This window comes from Geotrypetes seraphini, chromosome 10 (assembly GCF_902459505.1).
Source record: "Geotrypetes seraphini chromosome 10, aGeoSer1.1, whole genome shotgun sequence".
In the NCBI taxonomy this organism is placed as follows: domain Eukaryota; kingdom Metazoa; phylum Chordata; class Amphibia; order Gymnophiona; family Dermophiidae; genus Geotrypetes; species Geotrypetes seraphini.
The window spans coordinates 39,790,079-39,811,900 of record NC_047093.1 but is presented as its reverse complement, the minus strand read 5'-3'; the positions used below and the strand labels follow the sequence as shown (position 1 = coordinate 39,811,900).

The window sequence follows — 21,822 nt, the reverse complement described above, 5'->3', positions numbered from 1 at the left end:
GGGGTCCCTCTGAAAAGGAAAATTTAGGTGTTTAATAAAGAAGTTTGGATCGCAGGGCCCCTTAGATCTATGCTCCCCCCTCTTACGCCAGCCCTGGGACCCTTCTAACAGTTTCGGGCCCTAGGCAAGTGCAGAGCTGCACTCAAGTGGCTAAAGAGCCACATGCGGCTCGCGAGCCGCGGTTTGCCGACCACTGACCTAGGACAACTGGAGGGTCAGGTGATTTGCCTAGAGTCACATGGAGCTGCAGTGGGAACTGACCCAGTTCCCGAAGTTCTTAGCCTCCTGCAGATCGTGCGGCTGGGTGAGGGAGAAGGCTGGCAGGCTCTGCATGTGAGGTGAGATGGAGGGAGGGAAATGTAGGGCTGCAGAACGAATTATTTTGTTTTACAGGTATTCTTATGGGACAACAGGGCTGCAGAACGAATTATTTTGTTTTACATGTATTCTTATGGGAAAACGCGTTTCACACAACGAACGTTTCACATAACAAACTTGCTCCTGGAACGGATTAAGTTCGTTGTGTGAGGCACCACTGTACCTCCACTCAAGAATAGAAACATGGTAGCAGATAAAAGTGAAATGGCCCATCCAGTCTGCCCATCTGCAGTAACCATTATCTCTTCTTCTCTCTAAGACAGGGGTGTCAAACTCAATCACATAAGGGGCTGAAATCTAAAACACAGGCTAAGTCACTGGCTAAATTTTTTATTAAGATACTTAGGACCTCTTTTACAAAGGTACGCTAAGCATTTTAGCGTGCGCTAAATCAACACGTGAGCTAACTGCTAACGCATTCATAGGATAACATGTATTGGTTAGCATTTAGTGCATGATTAGCACACACTAATATTTACCGTGCGCTAAAAAGCATAGCACACCTTAGTAAAAGAGGGGGTTAGTCTAAGTAGAAGTATAGGGTTACAATATCTCCAACCCCACGTCTGCTCTGTGGTGTAAACAAAATAAATAAAAAAGACTTTTCTTCTTATTTAGGTCCTACTTCACACTTGCTATGTAACACCAGCACTGACAGGGCACACATTTCAAATCTGACATATTGTATTCACAAAATAGAAACTGAAATTGTTTGGTCATTATTCAAATCATGTTGGTCCCATGCTCTGGTTTCTCTTTGTCTTTTGATAACTCGCTTGCCAGGGTCTCCTGCCCATTTATTGTTTTCTTCTTTCTTGGTGCTAACCATCCATCTTCCATCTCTGTCCTCCACTTCCGTTTCCCTTCCCTCCTCTGGAGGTCTGGCATCTTTCCTTTTTTTTTTGTCTCCATCCCCGCAGCTGCAGCAATGGACTCCACCATCCCCAGATCCACCATCTCTCCTTTTCTCAACTACCCTTTCATCCAGCATCTCTCCCTCCTTCCCCACCACCCCAGGGTCTCTCCCTTTCTCGTACCAACTACCCTCCTATTCAGTATCTCTATCCCCCTTCCACACCATCCCTTGTGTCCAACTTCTCTCCCTTTCTGTTCATTCCCTCCCTCCATCCCATTTTCCACCATTTCTCTCCCTCTCCTCTGTTTTTAGACCCATTATTTCTTCCCCTCCTCCACCTTCAGTCCAGCATATGCATGTATCTTTGGACCCCCCCCCCCCTTCCCTTTCTCAGTGTACTTTTACACCAGGGCCCACCTATCCCATTCCTTCTTGAATTCAGAAACAGTCTCTGTCTCCACCACTTCTTCTGGGAGACTGTTTCATGCATCTACCATCCTTTCTGTAAAAATGTATTTCCATAGATTACATCTGCGCCTATCGCCTCTTAACTTCATCTTGTGCCCTCTCATTCCAGAGCTTCCTTTCAAATGAAAGAGACTCCACTCATGCACATTTATGCCATGTAGGTATTTAAACGTCTCTATCAAATCTCCCCTCTCCCAGCTTTCCTGTAAAGTATACATAATGAGATCTTTAAGTCTGTCCCCATACGCCTTATGACAAAGACCACGCACCATTTTAGTGGCCTTCCTCTGGACCGAACCCATCCTTTTTAGATCTTTTTGAAGGTGCGGCCTCCAGAATTGTACACAATATTCTAAATGAGGTCTCACCAGAGTCTTATACAGGGTCATCAATACCTCCTTTTTCCTACTGGCCCTACCTCTCCCTATGCACCCTAAGAACATAAGAAGTTGCCTCCGCTGGGGCAGACCAGAGGTCCATCCTGCCCAGTGGTCCGCTCTCGCGGCGGCCCATCAGGCCTAATTGCCTGAACAGTGCCCCTGACTAATTTTGTAACTGCCTCTAATCCTATCCCTAATACCTACCTCTACTTCTATCTGTACCCCTCAATCCCCAGAATCCTTCTAGCTTTCACCATCACCTTTTCAACCTGTTTGGCTACCTTAAGCTCACCACATACAGTCACATCCAAGTCTCGCTCTTCTGTCATGCACATAAGCTCTTCACCCCCTAAACTGTACCGTTCCTTCGGGTTTCTACAGCCCAAGCATGACCTTGCATTTCTTAGCATTAAATTTTAGCTGCCAAATTTCAGACCATTCTTCAAGCTTCAAGAATGGTAGAACTTTAGTGGTCCCCCCCCCCCCTCATATGATTTATAGTGGGGCTGTACAGTCTTCAGTCATAGTTCCTGTGTGTGTATGGGGTCTTATTTCCTCATTAGGATCTTTTGCAAATTCCAGTTCATTCGTGTGACATTAGCTGTGGAGATTAATCTAGTGGTGTTTCCAAGTTCATAGGCGTTTTAAAAAGTATAATACAAAGCGGGGGGGAGGGGGGAGGAATATGTGCTGCATTTGTTTCCTGGGGCTCACCAAAGCATTAATCATTCCCTTAAAATTTCTGTATATTTCCTCTTCTATTGGTGAATGTTTTATCCTCAACTTCTTCCCTGATAGATTTTAACTTTGACCTTAAACTTTGTATTTCTTATCCACCTCTAACAGGGTGGAGTACTATAAAACAGTGCAATAAACCACTGTTTGAAAACTAAAGCTAGGAGGGCACAGTTAGGCACTGTGCCATATACATAGAATCATACTGCAATGATGGGGTAGGATTAGAACCCAGATCGTGGTGTAACGAATCAAAATTCCAGTAAAGGACCATGCACTCTTTGGTCTTGGCAATGAACAAATTGTGCAGCAGCTACCTCCTTACTGTGAGAAAGTAATTTCTTGTGACGTCAACAGTATAGTATAATAATTGCTGGACACACTTGGAAAGCATTTTGAATAAAGGGATTCTCAACATAAAATCATACACACAGTCTTTGCTATGCCAGTAGCACAAGTTTCCAGTGTACAGTGCTATGGTTACTCATGAACCAATCAAATTGCTCTATTTTAGCATTCCATATTAAAATAGGACACTGGTTGGTCTCTGAGGGTCTGTCTTTGATTCTGACTATTCCAGGACAGAATTTGATAGCCCACGCCCTGTAAACAGTGCTATATTTAATTTCAAAAGGCAAGTACTGCAATCTTGTATTTTTTCTAAGGGCTTTTCACAAAATCAGCAGAAATTTTCAGAAACCACCTAGCCCCAGGCAACAGCATCCCCTGTACTTAAGCCATCCTCAGACAGCTGACAAAGAACACTGCTGACTAAGCTTTTCTGCTGCTGAAATCCATTCAGGGCCATTTATGACCCCCCCCCTCCCCCCCCAGACCTAGCATTTTCCAAGCTCAGAAAGTCTTTTTGGCAGTAGGGTGCCAGGTTTCTAGCAAGCACAGCAACCTGGTATGGGAAGGGCCAAAAGGAAAAAAAAAATTCAGTAGGGAACTGGGGGCTTTATGATAGCATACTTCTTGCAAATAATCACTAAAGGGCAAATTCTATAAGAAGCACCCAAAACTTAGGCGCCCTGTTCAGCGTGATTCAAGTAAATTTGGGTGCTGTTTGGTGAATCACCCTGAGCGGCACCTATTTTGGAGGCGCCCATTAAATAGACCATCTCTAGGCACAAAGTTAGGCGTCCATGCGAGTGCTTAAGCACGCTTAAGAGCGGTGATTCTGTAAGAAGGCGCCCAACACGTAGCCACCTATGCATAGCGCCTATTTTTTTGAAGGCCGCCTAAATTTTTAGAGGCGCCTTGTTACAGAATCGCGCTTTCTTGCTAGGCGCCTATGTTTCAATCAGTGCTGATTAAAAAGCTTAATTGAGCTTGTTGTTGAATTTAGATAGGCGCCTATCTAGTTGGGCGCCTCCGAAATAGGTGCTTAAGTTTAGGCGCTGGTTACAGAATTTGGGCTCAACTGTTTGAGCTGACTAGGGTTACTATATGGCTCCAGAAAAAGGAGGACGGATTGAGATATCCGGGTTTTACTTCCACTGCTTTCAATGGTACTTGATGAACTCCACTATGACTTTCATCACCCATACTGAGTTAAAAGCCCAATATTCAAAGGATTTATGCTCCTAACGTGGAAAGTTTTGCTCACAAAATAGCTGCTTTGAACAGTTAGGAAGAACAATGCCTGGAGACAGTGGCTTAGCCAGGATAAGTGGCACACAGGGCGGTGGCACCCCTCTTCTTTGCTCCTTCCCGACCCCCCCCCCTCCTTTCCCCTCCCCCGTACCTTTTAAATTTTTCAGGCACAAGCAACAGCATCAACTTCCTGTCTGCGTCGTGTCGGCTATTCCTCTGATATCACTTTCTAGGCATGGGGCCTGGAAATGACGTTAGAGAGAGGCGACACCCACGGGGGCAGCAAGTTTGTAATTCTGCTTGCATAGCGAAAATTAAAGAGGTAGGAGGGGAGGGGTGCACATGTGTGGCAAGGAGGAGGATGGGTGCCTGCGCCACTTACAAAGACCGCGCCCGGGGCGAATAGCCCCCCCCCCTTATTACGCCACTGCCTGGAGAGTTTGCATGGCATGGTCCATTCATTAACCCCCTGTTTTACTAAGGTGCGGTAACGGATTAGCGCACGCTAATTGAATTAATACACGCTAAACGCTAACACATCCATAGACTTAACATGCACGCATTAGCATTTAGCGTGCGCTAAATTGATTAGTGCGTGCTAATCGGTTAGCGCACCTTAGTAAAACAGGGCCTAAGTTGAAAAGCCGATGAGGAAAATTGCCCTGTGCGAGAATTTGAGCCGAGAAATTGTGCTTTTGAACTTTGCATGTTCGCTTCACCATTTCCCTGTGCGTAATGTAGCGTCTGCACAATCAACTGCAGTTAATGCAAATCAGCTCATTAGCAATTCACTAAGAACTAAATTCCTTGCACAAAATTTTGGCACATACTATGCTACATAATATTTATAGAAGAAAATAAATAGCTTACAACAGAAGGACTGCTAGATTTCTTTGCTGCAATTAGTGTTAATTCTTATGTCTAAATGTATCGGAGGAGAATGTGGCGTCGTTGTTACCAGTGATCCGCAGCTCAGCTTTCCACACTGTCGTTACTGACACTTTAATAGCGCTCGACCCAGAGTGTCCGTGCGCGCTTTGCCCACATTCAAGATGGACTCTTGATCAAGGCACAGACGCCGAAACACTATCAGGGTCGAGTCTTTGAGCCATTGTGGCATATCTACTAATAAAGGGCTAGATTCACTAAGCAAACCGATCATGTACCGGTCGGTTTGAGAGCCCTTGGCAACCTGATTTCCCTCTGTCCCGATTCACTGACCTCTCCTGCGATCCACTTCCAATCCGTGCATGCAAATGAGGGAAACTGCATGCAAAGTAGGTAGGAACGCGATTCACTAAACAAATTTCCCGATCCGACTTGGCTGGCCTATCAACCCAAAAAGCGACTGCTGGGGGCCAGTCGAAAACGTCTTTTCGACTCTCTGCCTTGCTCCATCTCCCGCTTCCCATCGCTCCTAGAACTAGCAACCTGCCCTTAGTGAGTTCTTCTTAACCATTAGTTGGAGAAAAGGAAGCGCAGCTAAATGAACAGTATCGCCTTTCCCAACGCTTTCTCTTTCCCCAATGTTTATCCTGCAACTGGAAACTCCAATTCCTCTCGCCTCCCAGACTGATCTCTGCCGCCTTCCCTGCAGTGCGACCTGCGGGTTTAAAGCGGGGCTGCTCGCCGCAGTGCAGCCCGCTTTAAACCTGTGGGCTCGCACTGCAGGGAAGGCGGCAGAGAGCAGGTGAGTGGGCGGCAAGATTGGCTGGAAGGGGAGAGCAGGAGAGCCAGCCCGAGCGAAGGAAAAAGTTCAAAATTTTTTTAAAAAGTCGCGGCTGGACGGGCATGGTCTGCGTATGCACGGGAATCGCACAACAGCGATCCGTGCCGGCAGATGGGGGACGTTCCTCCGATCGCCCCAACCGGCATATTTTAGCTTGAAGAATTCGTCGGTCCTGCCCAGATCGGGCCCGATCGGGGAGGTTACTGAATCCAGCCCAAAGTGACTTTTTGAACCATACACCCTCGGCTGTCTACTTGACATCTTATCCTCATAACTCCTTTGTTGCGTAGCTGTTAGTGCTACACCCTCAGCAGCCCTAGAGTGCCCCCCTGTTCTGCTGAAATGTCTCCACGGCCACTCTGCTAAAATGCTGACTGCTTCTACCGCCCAATAATTTGTTTGTGTACGTTTTTCTTTTGGACGTTTTGTTTTGGAAAATGGTCCTAAAATATACATGGGTTAAACTCAAAAACATCTGAGAGAAAGGTCATTTTCAAACCCCCCAAAAGTTAGACATTTTTCTGATTTGAAAATGGTCATTCTCTCTACTGGATTTGTGGACCTCTTTTCCTAAAACATCCAAACTCAGACCTAGACGTCCTATCGAGAAAGCACATCCACATCAGTTAAGTACAATATGCAACACTTAAATGGCTATGAGTTACTACATAAAGATAGGATTAACTTTTATGCAGTTAAGGGGGACAGGTTTAGAACCAATGCTAGGAAGTTCTTTTTTACCCAGAGGGTGGTGGACGCATGGAATGCTCTTCCGGAGGTTGTAGTAGGCGAGAGCACAGTAAAAGGGTTTAAGGAAGGTTTGGATAGGTACCTAAAGGATAAAGGGATTGAGGGATACAGATAGAAGCAGAGGTAGGTTATAGAAGTAGAGGTAGATTATAAAGGTCAAGAATTCACTTCACAGGTCAAGGACCTGGTGGGCCGCCGCGGGAGCGGGCCGCTGGGCGAGATGGACCTACGGTCTGACCCAGTGGAGGCAACTTCTTATGTTCTTAACCTGGCTGGTTAAGTGCTGAATATTGGCATTTAACTGGCTAAATGCCGTCTCCACTCCAGAATGCCACTAAAACATTATTTCTTGTGTACGTGATTAATTAGTTACTGCTTCTTCCATTATGAAATCCATACCTCACTCCCTATGTTATAAAGGAGGACAAAGGAGTGATATCTGGCAGGAGACCTTAGGAAGTCTTATCAGCCCTGATTAGCTGCATGCACTCAATATCCAACACCTCCCTTTCCCCCGATTGCTTTTCTAGAGCTTGTGCATGCTCCAGGCTTCAGGACTCTGGGATTTGAGTGCACGGGGAGGGGGGGGGGGTGTTGCCAGCTCCTCTTCATACTCTTGCTGTAGTGTCCACCTACTCATTCAAAATTAGCAGAAGTGTCAATCAGTGAAGGACTTGGCAGCATGCTAGTGCCTCATGGTGTCTGTGTTGTGTATAAAAGTCAGGGAGTTCTCCAGAATGTCTGTGCCAAATACTGTTAACGGCCAGCAGATTATTGCTGCAAGTATTTCTTCTGTTTTAGAGACTCTTCTGAGTTTTTGTTTTCTTTCTTTCTTTTTTTTTTCAGGAGGGTCTCATTTTCTTTTGTTCTCAATTTTTAGACATGTTAGAAATGAAACAAAACATTTTGTGTTCCCATTCTTTATTCGTTTTAAAAGCCAACACAATGTGCAACAGATTAGCCAACAATTGGTACCAGACTCAGCATTCATTACAATCAAATAATAGGATAAGTACTCATCCCTCCCACCCACCCTTCCTGGATGTGCATAACACTCATTCGGAAATCAAAGGGTAATATTGATGGATCAATTCGAACGAAATTTTGTTAATGGATCCCAAACCTCTTTGAATTTATTATAGTGGTTCCAATTGTAGCGAGTTCATACATTCAAACATAAACTTGGCATAAGGTTTCCCACCAAAAATGATTATCCCATTTTTTCCAGTTTTTCGTAATTAGCTGCATAGCAACTCCTGTCATGATAAGAGGTTATCTATTCTTATTTGCATTTATTGGACTCTTGGGCATTGATAGTGTTCCAAACAACACTTACAATATTATATTAATTTGACCCCAAATACACCTCCAAATTCTAAGTATCAAGGGACAAGAAACAAAACATTTTTTAAAACTAATTTTTTTGTTCCATCTTTGGCACAAATAGAGGGAAATCCCAGCATGGTCATGACAGCAAACCACAAGAATTGAGTTGGTAGTGGAAGAAGCGGTCTTTTTGGCACCGACCACGTTTAACACAACTGCCAGCATCAGGGGTCACCAATGTCCCAAAAGAAACCAAGTAGCTTGACCACCATCAGGCTCACCTAATTGACAACATCGGGTTTTGATTGTGGACAATATATTTGTTATTTTGTGTCCAATCATCAAACCGATTTTGTTGTTAGTTGCTTTTTTTTTTTTTTTTTTGGGGGGGGGGAGGAGAAACATGCTCCGATGTTAATATTAATTGATTATTGCCGATAAAGGCAGTTGTGCAAAATTAAACAGAAGATTGTCAATACTTCTTCACAAGAGAACACCCTCTTTGGGGGGAGGGGGGAATTCTATAATTGGTGCTAGTACCGGTGGCCGCCGATAGCATGTCAATCACGAACCAGCACCGATTATAGAATTTTGCTTTTACACCAGCGTCTTAAATGTAAGCCAGTATTTTAGAAGCCTACATTTAAGGCGCCGGTGTTGCACTTACGGAAGTGGCTGGGGGCAACTAAGGACGCCTAAGGCCACTTCCGGCACAAGCCACGCCCATGCCGGCCTTAGACTTCCTTATTACCCCTAAGCGCTTCTGCAAGCGTGACACTGGCGCCATACATGAAGTGCTTCTGGATTGGTTGGTTAGCTGGCAGTAGGGTGCCCTACTGCTGGCTAACTTTCGGCACGTCTTCAAGAATTCCCCCCCTTTGTAATTAAACTGCGGTAATTTTCATAACTATGCAGGTAGTTTCTTCCGCTGATTTTACACTGGTTCTTAAAGGAAACTGAGTGTATTTTTCATTTGAAAATTGCCCAAGGAATGAGTATATGTAGAGATCTGTAACTGTTTAAAAGTTCGGCCCTGCAATTATGCTCTTCTCAAACGATGCTGAGTTATTTTCTCTTTGAAGGTGACTTGTGCGGTGACAACTCGCTCTCAAGCTTTTAGCAATGTCGCTTCTGTTGTCTTGAATCAAAGGCTGAGTGGAGCAATAACATGAGAGAGACTTTGATTAAAATTAAAAAAAATTAATGCACACAAATTGACTTAGGGCTTCTTTTACAAAAGTGCGCTAGCGTTTTTAGTGCACGCACCGGACTAGCGCGCTCTAACCCCCGCGCTACCTGAAAAACTACCGCCTGCTCATGAGGAGGCGGTAGCGGCTAGCGTGCGTGGCATTTTAGCGCGCGCTATTCCGCGCGTTAAGGCCCTAACGCACTTCTGTAAAAGAAGCCCTTAGTTCAAGTTGATGCATGGCTTAATGTGTGTTAACTAAGCCTACTAGTGCCCACAATCAATTTATCATTGCAGGCTACCGTTAAGACATGTAATTTTATCTCTAACCCGTGCTATTTTAGCACAGATCCCGTTTTATGTGGTGAGATCTAGTTACTAGTAAAATAACGCATCTTAATGGTAGTCCATGTTGACAGTTTCCACCTTAAATATTTTAAGATAGTGAACAAATCAAATCTGTGCGGATAAATCCATACCCCTTATGTTCACCTGTACACACACTATTTTATTCCCTGATACAGTCACACCCATAGAATGCCTGTTTTTAATTTGCTTGAATGTATGCATGACATGGAACTTGTGTGTACTTAATCTGCCTTTGAAGTAGACAGGTTTTAGTCAGGTTATTTCACCTAGGTAAAAATATATGGAATAATGCTTTTTCTCAAACTAAACTAAACTAAACCTTAGGTTTGTATACCGCGCCATCTCCGCAAGCATAGAGCTCGGCACGGTTTACAGAGTTAGGATACAAAGGAACTTCAATGAAGGGTTAAAGGAAAGGAACTAAGAGGGTATAGAGGGGCAAGGGTATCAGAGAAGGGGGAGGTGTTACATTTTTGAAAAGAGGCAAGTTTTCAGGTGTTTGCGGAAAAGTTGGAGGGAGCTTGAATTCCTGAGCGGGGATGTAAGGTTGTTCCAGAGTTCTGTGGTTCTAAAGGGGAGGGATATTCCTAGTTTTCCTGCGCGGGATATACCTGTATAGCCCTACAAAAATGTTAGAAACAAGCCATCCTAGATGTCCCATCTTTAGATTAGAGGAATACAGTAATCAAGGATGTTTCGAAAATACAGTACTTGCCATTTGAATGCACTTGTCTATGCTTATTAGCTTACAGTAAGTATAGACTGGAGTAGAAAGTGATTGTCTTTTAATTGTCATCTGGTGGTTTAGTAGCATGCACAGATCTACAAGAAATACTGTTCTCTGCTGTATATTTTATTTATTTTCAAATTTATATCATGCTTCATCCAAAATTCTGGATGGGTTGCATTAAATATACATGGAGGGGCATTTTTGATAGGATGTCTAAGTCTAGAAACGTTCCGGACGTTTTAGAAAAAATGTCCGGAAATCCAGTAGAGAAAATGTCCATTTTCAAAACAGCCAGATGTCTATTTTATTTTTGAAAATGACCTATGTAGACGTTTCAGTCCTTAGTACGTCTATCTTTTTTTAACCATTTTCAAAAATAAAAATATCCACATAAAAATCACACAAAAGCAAGTTTTGCAGACGTACCCAACTTCCTTGTCTGATCACGGCTGGGGGAATCCCCATCACCTGAGCTGGTTTTGGGGATTCCTGCTGGCTCATCTGATGGGAATTCCCCCTGCCAGGATCAGCTGAACTGGCAGGGAGATTCCTATCTCCCTCCCTCCCCTCACAGGCACCAATCCCCTCCAGTATACCTCCAAACTAACCAAATTTTAAAAAAGCCACTGAGCTTACACCCTTCTCCCAACATCCCCCCAACATCCCCCAACATTCCTGGACCCCTCCCCTGCCATTCCCTCCTCACATCCCCCAACATTCCTAGACCTCCCCCCTCCACCCCCGTTACCACTGTACTTTCGGATGACAAAATGGCAGGAGGGAAGCCCATTCCCTCTTGCCTATAGAGCTGCATATTCAGAATGACAGGCCTTCCCCCTCTCAATTTATCTTGGGATGCAGTGAAAGGAGTCTAAGGCCCTGATTGGCTCAAAATCACAATTTTTGTAAATAATAGGAGTGGCCATGGTTGCTATACATCTCAATATTATAAAAATGTATAGTGCTGGAAAAGATTTATTGATGATATTTCCTTAGTTTGGGATGGAGGGTATGATATTTTGCAGAAGTTGTTTTGTTTTACCTTAATCAATGTGATTACAATATAGATTTTCAATCTACTATATCATCCAGAGAATACGTTTTGTTTTGGTTTTTTTAATAATCTTTATTCATTTTAAAATACATTTTATTATGGATGGGGGCAGGGTGGTTTATAAGTTTAAAATATGTCTAAGTGGATAAATGTGTAATTTTATGTTTAAAATATGTAGTGAATTACGGAATTATGATAAATTTATAGATACTTGAATGATAAAGAATAGTTTGGGTGGGGTGGGGTTATTGATCTGTGAGAATACGTTTTTTGGATGTTGAGATTCAGTATAAACAAGAAAATTGGTGTACATCTATTTTTAGAAAACTACAGACCGTAATACAATTTTGCATGATAAAAGTCATCATCCAAGAAACTTACGTCAGAGTATCCCAGTAGGACAGTTTTTGAGTTTGATGAGAATTTATTAATCGCAGGTAGATTTTAACCAACATTCATGCAGAGAGGTTATCTAATGAAGGTAATAAAGCAGGCATACAAGAGAGCTAGATATACGCACAGGGAATGATTGATGGATGAGAACAATAAGGATAGTAAGAACATAAAAAAAGCCTTACTAGGTCAGACCAATGGTCCATCTAGTCTTGTAGCCCATCCTCAAGGTGGCAAATCCAGGTCACTAGTACCTGGCCAAAACCCAAATAGTAGCAACATTCCATGCTACTGATCCAGGGCAAGCAGTCTCAATAACAGACTATGGACTTTTCCTCCAGGAAATTGTCCAAACCTTTCTTAAAACCAGCTACATTAACCACTCTTACCACAACTCTGGTAACACTTTCCAGAGCTTAACTATTTCTCTGAGTGAAAAATTATTTCCTCATATAGCTTTTTAAAAGTATTTCCCTTTAACTTCATCGAGTGTCCCCTAGTCTTTCTAATTTTTGACGAAGTAAAAAATTGATCCACTTGTACCCATTCTACTCCACTTAGGATTTTGTAGACTTCAATCATATCTCCTCCCCCAAGCCATCTCTTTTCCAAACTGAAGAGCCCTAGCCTTTTTAGTCTTTTTTCATATGAGAGGAGTTCCATAAAACCTTAACTTGTGTGTTACTATATTCTAAGCAAGCTATAAGAGTTAGGCAAGTCATTAAAAAATATTGGGGAATATTAGATTTATATCCTCAATTGCAGTCTTCTCCTATGTTTGCTTATACTCATGGTAGAAATTTGAGATATTGTCACCCATTATGAATAAGATTAATGAAAATTGTGCTAGGAGCGGGCATCTTAAATGTGGTAAGTGTGTATAATGTAGGTATGTTTGGGAAATCGAACACATTATATACCCGAATATAAGAAAAATGTTTTATTTAAATACCTATATAGATTGCTCTACTAAGCAAGTGATTTATATAATAACTTGTCTGTGTTCATTATTTTATTTTGGACACACGATCAGACCAGTTAAGTTAAGGATAGCTCAGCATTAAGTAACATCAGACCGTGTAAGGAAGAAGCATCTTTGGGCCTGGGCTTCCTCCTGCCGGTGTTGTCGGGGGGGGGGGGGGGAGGGGAGGGAGGAAGGGGGGAGAGGTTCCAGGGATGTGCCTCGGCAGGAGGGCCTGGGATCCTTCCTGCTGGTATTCACGGGGGGGATGGACAGTTCAGGGGTACCGTCTTCGCTAGGAGGGCCTGGGATCCCTCCTGATGGTATTCGAGGTGTCAGGGGTGCGCCTCAGCAGGAGAGATTGGTCATCTCTCCTGCCAGTATTCACGGCAGTTCTGGGGGAATCGTGATCGCAGCAGAGGGTGGGCAGGTTGCCGGGGCTGCTGAGCTGATCAAGGCAGCCGCAATCAGCTCAGCAGCCCATATTCAGAACTTATACCTGTTTTGACTTGGTCTAAGTCAAAAAGTATAAGTTCCAACTGGGCAACCTCGTTAAACTTTTGGTTATACTTGCTGTAAGACTAAGTCTAGGTCGGCCCACTTGCTGCCCACCTCCCGCCCTTTCCCCTCCTCCAAAAATGCCTCTTTTTGCTCTAGGCGTTCAGAGGCAGGGGAAAGGCCTAAGTTGGTTTTAGATATGTCTAAAACCAGCTTTGATTATCAGTACTTGGACGATCTGTCTTTATGATCGTCCAAGTACCGATTTAGGCCACTTTTTGGACGTGGTTTTGGTTTTTTTTAAAATTATGAATCCCATAGTTTCACCTTCTGAAGTGCATTAGCAAAACAGACCTTTGTCGGGTTGGACAAGAAAAGATTGCATGACAGTTGTGGAACCTCACTTAACAAAATTTTGGATAAGTGATGTAAAGAGAATTGAGTCGGTTCAGAGAACAGCCACAAGGATGGTCTCAGGACTCAAAAATCTTCCATATGAAGATCGTCTGAGCAGGCTGCGCTTATACTCGCTCGAGGAGCGCAGAGAAAGGGGGGACATGATAGAAAACTTCAAATACATAACGGGCCGCATCGAGGAGGAGGAGGAAATCTTTACTCTTCGGGTCCCACGGTGACAAGAGGACATCCGCTAAAACTTAGGGGAGGAAGATTTCAGGGGGACACCAGGAAATACTTCTTCACCGAGAGGGTGATTGATAGATGGAATGGTCTTCCACGTCAGGTAGTCAAGGCCAGTAGCACACTAGACTTCAAGAGACGATGGGACAAACATATGGGGTCGCTACAGAGGTATAATAGAGGATAGTTTCTCGAGGGTGGGAGGGATCTTGATTGGGCAGACTTATTGGGCCGCTGGCCCTTTTCTGCTGTCATATTCTATGTTTCTAAGTTGAAAACAGTATATCCAATTTAAAACAATGTTGGTTGTGTTAAAGCAGCTTTGGATTTTGCCATTCTATGACTTTTGGTCTTTTTTTTGTAAGGCAGCTTGGTGACTGCCTGTGAAGATCAAGTGGATTTGTGTCATTTCCATTGACCTACGTACACAAGAACTGCGATGTATTTTAGGTTTATGGGGGGGGGGTTGGTGAGAGGCTATTTTTGAAATCAAAGCGGTTTTGCATTTATTAAGGGATCCTTTTACTAAGCTGCGCTAGCGGTTCTAGTGCGTTTAGTTTTGGCATGTAGCGCGGGGTTAGCATGCGTGGCAATGTAGCGCGTACAAAAACGCTAGCGCCCCTTAGTAAAAGGAGCCCTAAATATACTTTACAATATACATAAAAACAACTTTTTATACTGTAGGGAAGTATTGATATTATGCAGGGTTAATAAATTTATGATATGTGCAATTTAATGTTGTGAGATTATTTGACCTATTAGCATGTTTAAGTAATTTTAAGAGATAAGGATTTTTTTTCTGTATCACTAATAATAAAACCCTAAGCGCGCATGCGCACTCTTACCTGCGTGATCCCTGCCTCCGTGATCTATAACTCCGTGGTCGGCAGAGAAATGTTAAAGGGTATGGCGCGTGCACACTTTCGGAGCTCACATCGGGGAGAGAAGGAGGCGGCGGCGATCGAGCTATAGAGCTAGGGGAGGGAAGGTCATAACCACTGCCGCTCCCTGGTCGCACGGTCTTCTCCTCTGCCTCCACTCTCCCCTCTGGGTCAGAGCACCGTTGCAGCTCGCAGGAGCCGTGCTCTCTGCTCGCCCAGCGGTGAACCAACACCCCTTACCTCTGAATTTGAGTTTGTTGGGCGGATCGAAGATGAGGATCTATTTATTCGCTGCCATGGCGCTGGAGGCTGGTGGCGCTGCCGCGGACAGGAGGTGGGGTGGGCTGGGGGAGGGAAGGGAGGAGGCCAAAGGAAGGGGAGCGGGGCGCAGGCGGGGAATGGGAGAGAGGGAAAGAGACAAAAAGACAGACACATACACAGACAGCGGCCAAGGACAGAGAGAGAGAAAGAGACAGAAAGACAGACAGCGGCTAACGAGAGAGACAGAAAGACACACAGACAGCAGCCAAGAGAGAGAGAGACAGAAAGACAGACAGACACAGAGAGGGCGAGAGAGAAAGACAGACAGACAGCGGCCAAGGGGAGAGAGAGAGAGACAGACAGACAGACAGACAGCAGCCAAGGAGAGAGAGAGAGAGACAGAAAGGCAGACACACACAGAGAGCGACAGAGGGAGACAGAAAGACAGACAGACACACAGACAGCGGCCAAGGGGAGAGAGAAAGACAGAAAGACAGACAGCGGCCAACGAGAGAGACAGAAAGAGACAGAAGACACACAGACAGCAGCCAAGGAGAGAGAGAGACAGAAAGACAGACACACACACAGAGCGACAGAAAGACAGACAGACACACAGACAGCGGCCAAGGAGAGAGAGAAAGACAGACAGACAGCAGCCAAGGAGAGAGAGAGACAGAAAGACTTGAAGGGTATTAACGTAGAACAAAATCTCTTCCAGAGAAAGGAAAATGGTAAAACCAGAGGACATAATTTGAGGTTGAGGGGTGGTAGATTCAGGGGCAATGTTAGGAAATTCTACTTTACGGAGAGGGTAGTGGATGCCTGGAATGCGCTCCCGAGAGAGGTGGTGGAGAGTAAAACTGTGACTGAGTTCAAAGAAGCGTGGGATGAACACAGAAGATTTAGAATCAGAAAATAATATTAAATATTGAACTAGGCCAGTTACTGGGCAGACTTGCACGGTCTGTGTCTGTGTATGGCCGTTTGGTGGAGGATGGGCTGGGGAGGGCTTCAATGGCTGGGAGGGTGTAGATGGGCTGGAGTAAGTCTTAACAGAGATTTTGGCAGTTGGAACCCAAGCACAGTACCGGGTAAAGCTTTGGATTCTTGCCCAGAAATAGCTAAGAAGAAAAATTTTAAAAAAATAAAATAAAATAAAATTTTTTTTTTAATTGAATCAGGTTGGGCAGACTGGATGGACCCTTCGGGTCTTTATCTGCCATCATCTACTATGTTACTATGTAAGACGGACATACACAGAGAGCGACAGAGGGAGACAGAAAGAAAGACAGACAGACACATCTATTCTAGCACCCATTAATGTAACGGGCTTAAACATTAGTTGAGAATAATATATTAAGCTTCACTGAGTCATGTTTTAATAAATATTCATGAGATAATTTGAATGCATGCTACCTCGTGTTTATGAGTTTGGGCTATCCTGAAAAACTAACAGGTTTGCGGCCCTCAAGGATCAGTTTGGACTTTGGAACCTCTTTTCTAGAGCATTCACCTAGATACGCAGGAAGTAGTTCTTTGCTTTGCATATCCTTTGTCCCGAAACCTTGTAATCTAAACTAGAATATGGGAAAGTTAACCCCCTCTTTTATCAAGCTGCGCTAGATGTTTTTAGCGAAGGCCAGCGAGGTAAGTGCTCCAGCGCGCATAGGAATTCTATGAGTATTTACCGCACCGGCCTATGCTTAAAAAAAACTCTAGCACAGCTTGATAAAAAGGACTGTAAGTGACTTGTTGAAAGTTTAACCATGCTTGGTGGGGCACAGGGGGGTCTAGGTTGTTTCTGATTTATAATTTTTATTGATTTTATTTAAAACTTATACAAAGTGCAAGAAAATATCATAATAACATCGAACAAACAGCACTTTATACTACATCAAATTCTTAAAACAACCCAAACTTCCTCCTACCCAACCCCCCTTACCCCTCCTGGATGTGTGTAAAGAATATGAATAATGCAATAAATAATCTGAATAAAATAAAAGAAACCATCATATACCGCAAGTCTTTAACAAACATATCCAATGGGCTCCAGGTTGTTTCATTGCTGAATCGGCCACGATGAATCTTCCAACCTATCACCAATAGTAGAAGTACCTCCCCCTTGCATTCCCCCATGTACCTGATGTTTTGTGTGTATGCTCCCCTGCCCCTTCACAAGGTGGAGCGCCCAACCCACATCCCCCCACTTAGCTGACATCTTGGGGGACTGTGCCCCCTCCCAAAGTAGAAGCACCCCCACATACACACATCCCCTCCAAGGTAGGAGCGCCCCCCTCTGGCCTGCATACTTGTAGAAACCAAAAGACACTGTGGAGTGACGATGTTCCTGAAATGGACTTTATTGAACATTTAAAAGTTCCAAAAGGCAACGTAAACAATCCACATAAAAGTAAAATGATCCACATAAAAACCTTAAGGACCTAGTCCACTGAGAGCGTAGGACCAGTTCGCGTACAGTAATCAAAATGCACCAGATAAATAGCACACCCATGCCCATTCTCCGCTGCTGACACACCCTCTTCAGACAATAAATAATGGGTGTGCCCTTAATATAATACCACAGAGTGCTTTCCAGGTGTTAGGTCAAACTCTGCGCAAGGTGAATTTCTCGAAATAGCGAAATGTCATCAGTGAAGAATATTTGTGTTTATTGTACATTTGATATCCCGCTTAATTCAGAAGGTCAAAGCAGCTTTATAAATTAAAAAAGAGTAAAACCACATAACATAACATTACAAAATTAATACAATAGGCACATTGAACAACCCTCTCTGTCTCTCTGAAAGACTTTTTTCCTAAGAAAATATTTATCGAGTCAGTGGATAGGGACCACCAGCTTCTGTAACCTCAAAAGCACAGCGGCCATTCAAAACATGCTACTACTACATGACCTGTGAGACAGATGGGGACAGGGGGAAGTTACTGGACCCCGAAAGGGAAGTGAATGCACCCACTACAACGTGTGCAAACAACTCACAAAAACAGTTCTGCAGTATACACTTCCCCCTCCGAATCCGCAGTTTCAGTATCTGCGGATTCGGTTATTTGCGATTTATTTTTTTTTAATTGTTTTTAATTTGGGGGGCTATTTTTAAGCCCTATGAAACTCCCCGGAACCTTAACTGGTGGTCTAGTGGGCTTTCGGGGCAGGAACTATCTTCCTATGCTCCTGCCCCCGTGCAGATCACTGACTACGACGGGAGCTCACGGCAGCCATTTCCTATGAGTGATCTGCACGGGGCAGGAGCGTAGGAAGATCGCTCCTGCCCCGAAAACCCGCTGGACCACCAGGTACGGTTCCGGGGAGTCTCAGAGGGCTTAAGGTAAGGTACGGGATTCCTGGGGAAGGCAGGGGGGGGGGGGGTCAGAACTGGCCCGAATATTATTCGCGGTTTTTTAATATTCGCAGGCCAGCTCTGCCCCTAACTCCTGCGAATATCCTCCGTATCTGGCGAAGGACGTAAGAAGACTTGAGGCGGTCCAGAGGAGGGCGACGAAAATGATAGGAGGCTTGCGCCAGAAGATGTATGAGGAGAGACTGGAAGCCCTGAATATGTATACCCTAGAGGAAAGGAGAGACAGGGGAGATATGATTCAGACGTTCAAATACTTGAAGGGTATTAAAATAGAACAAAATCTTTTCCAGAGAAAGGAAAATGGTAAAACCAGAGGACATAATTTGAGGTTGAGGGGTGGTAGATTCAAAGGCAATGTTAGGAAATTCTACTTTACGGAGAGGGTGGTGGATGCCTGGAATGCACTCCCGAGAGAGGTGGTGGAGAGTAAAACTGTGACTGAGTTCAAAGAAGCGTGGGATGAACACAAAGGATCTAGAATCAGAAAATAAGATTAAATATTGAACTAAGGCCAGTACTGGGCAGACTTGCACGGTCTGTGTCTGTATATGGCCGTTTGGTGGAGGATGGGCTGGGGAGGGCTTCAATGGGAGGGTGTAGATGGGCTGGAGTAAGTCTTAACAGAAATTTTGGCAGTTGGAACCCAAGCACGGTACTGGGTAAAGCTAAGAAGAAAAAATAAAAAAATTTAAATTGAATCAGGTTGGGTAACTGGATGGACCATTCGAGTCTTTATCTGCCGTCATCTACTATGTTACTATGTTACTATGAATATTGAGGGAGAAGTGTACTCTTATTAGTAGAACTTAAGAATAGCCATATTGGATAAGGCCGATGGTCCATCTAGCCCAGTATCCTGCTTCCAACAGTGGCCAATCCAGATTACAAATACCTGCAGAAGTAATCATTTGATCAGTAAATAGCTAACGATAGCTGCTTTAGTTCTATTTCTTGATATGATACATATATGATAATATCTGTAGTTTAGCCTCCTGTTCAAATTCTTTATTTAATTTGTGATTTCTTTCTCATTTTTATAGGGCTGAAAAAACTGAGGTCCTAAGTGAAGATCTTTTGCAGGTAAACCAGTATTCTCATCATTATTCCGAGAGTCTTGTATTGCGCAGATGGGGGGGGGAAATCCTAGAGTGCATTGACCGCATAGGTGTTCCTTACATTGGGGTAAAGTTTTCTCAATAAAAACTTCCAGTATGGACACTTCAGGATGTACAGTATATTTGGTTGGGTTGGCAGGATATACCTGATTTTAAATAAATAAATAAATGTATTGGGGAAGAAAGGTTGATGCTATGTCACGCTCTTAGTAATATGAATAGAATTGTCAAATTTGACTTCGTGATTTGAGGGATATTTTGGCGCATAACGGTGATTTTGTGAAGTCTTATTGGAATGCACTACCCTGATAAATCTTTCTATAACAAAAATTTCTTTTTAAAATTAAAATATAGAACTCTTATATTTAAGTATGTGAGTAATAGGTTCATTAATAGTTATTGAGATTCTGTCTACCTGTCAGTTTGTCTGTCTGTTCATCCTTGTATGGAAAGTGGTTGGTTTTCATATCATATGTGGAATTCTTCCCCCACCCCCCTCACTCAATAGTCAGCCAGCAGTGGGCAATGCTATTATTGTCTGTCACCAGCGTTGAACGTGGATATTTGATGCTAGGCCACATTCAGTCACTGGCATTGAATATCTGGGGGGTTTTGGGTTTTGATTTTTTAAGCTGGCTAGTGCATGTGCGGTAACTTGATATGCGGAGCTATTTATGTGGTCCTGTTTATATGGTAACACTAGATGGTTAGGTCTGAATATCGGGAGCTAACTGGACTCCGCCCCTGAAACGCCTCTGGAATGCTCCCAACATAGCTGGCTTGCTCTTTGGCAGTAACCAATCATTTTCAACAACAAAAAAAACTGGTTAAATGTGGCTGAAAATGATTGGATGGCCGCCAAGAAGCGAGGTAACCCGTCGGCAACTACAGTATTCTACCATATTGTAGAATACTACCATACTGCATTAGTACCAAAACCCTTATCCACACCCTCATCACCTCATGCTTAGATTACTGCAATTCGCTACTCTCAGGTCTTCTGCTCTGCCATCTTTATCCCCTTCAATCCATCCAAAATTCGGCTGCACGACTCATATTCCATGAGAGCTGCTATATTCAACATTACCCCTCTCCTAAAGTCACTTCATTGGAACTACAGCCTCAGCACCCTGGGGTTGTGGGTTCAAACCCCACGCTGCTCCTAGTGACCCTGGGCAAGTCACTCAGTCCTCCATAGCCCCAGGTACGTTAGATAGATTGTGAGCCTACTGGGACAGATAGGGAAAATGCTTGAGTACCTGATTGTAAAAACCACTTCGATAACCTTGATAGGCGGTATATAAAAACCTAATAAACCTGAAACCTCTTACTGTCCTACACATGCATTCACTCAGCTGCCCCTCATTATCTCTCTTCACTTCTCTCCCCCTATGTTCATCCCCCACCCCACGAGCTCCACTGAACTGGTAAGTCCCTCCTATTTGTGCCCTTCTCTTTCTCTGCCTCCAGACTCCGTCCTTTCTGTCTTGCTGTGCCATATGCCTGGAACAAACCGTCTGAATCGCTATGGCGGGCTCCTTCTCTGGCAGTGTTCAAGTCCAAGTTAAAAGCTCACCTTTTTGAGAGTGCTTTCAATTCCTAACTCTTTTATCTTGGGTTCTGCATCCCCAACCCTCTATGTCATGTCTGTCTGTCCAACTTAGATTGTAAGCTCTTCCGAGCAGGGACTGTCTATTTAATGTCAAATTGTAGAGCGCTATGTACACCCTTCAGCGCTATAGAAGTGTTAAATAGTAGTAGTCAGTGGCATAGTAAGGAGGGTGTGAGGAGGGGCGGTCTGCCCTGGGCACAGCCTTCCTAAGGGCGCAGAGGCTCTTCTCTACCCCACCCGCGCACACCCCTTGCCTTCCCCCATACCTTTCCCTGGCATAAGGTTGCTGCCTGCATCGGCATCGGCACGCTCTCTGATGTCACTTCCGGGATCCTCACCTAGGAAGTGATGTCAAAGGGCGAGCCGACACCGACGTGGGCAGCATGCTGCTCACACCGGAGAAGCTAAAAAGGTACAGGGAAGGGGGAGGGGAAGAAGGCAAGGGAGGGGCCACCGCCCCAGACACCGCTCACCCTTACTACGCTACTGGTAGTAGTAGTAGTAGTAGTATTTCCCAGCCGGTAAACT

The 21,822-nt window shown here is 44.2% G+C and overlaps 1 protein-coding gene across 6 annotated transcripts in view; it reads left to right on the top strand.

Annotated features, from left to right (window-relative positions):
- ARHGAP44 (Rho GTPase activating protein 44) overlaps positions 1-21,822 on the top strand; it is a 232,785-nt gene that overhangs the window by 83,018 nt on the left and 127,945 nt on the right. For 5 of the 6 annotated variants that reach the window (XM_033961795.1, XM_033961793.1, XM_033961799.1 and 2 more), the window contains exon 2: positions 19,608-19,647. In XM_033961795.1, coding sequence (XP_033817686.1) covers positions 19,608-19,647 — 40 coding nt within the window. Of the gene's footprint in view, positions 1-13,333; positions 13,342-19,607; positions 19,648-21,822 lie in introns of those variants that run through there. The other variant, XM_033961798.1, reaches the window with a different exon arrangement.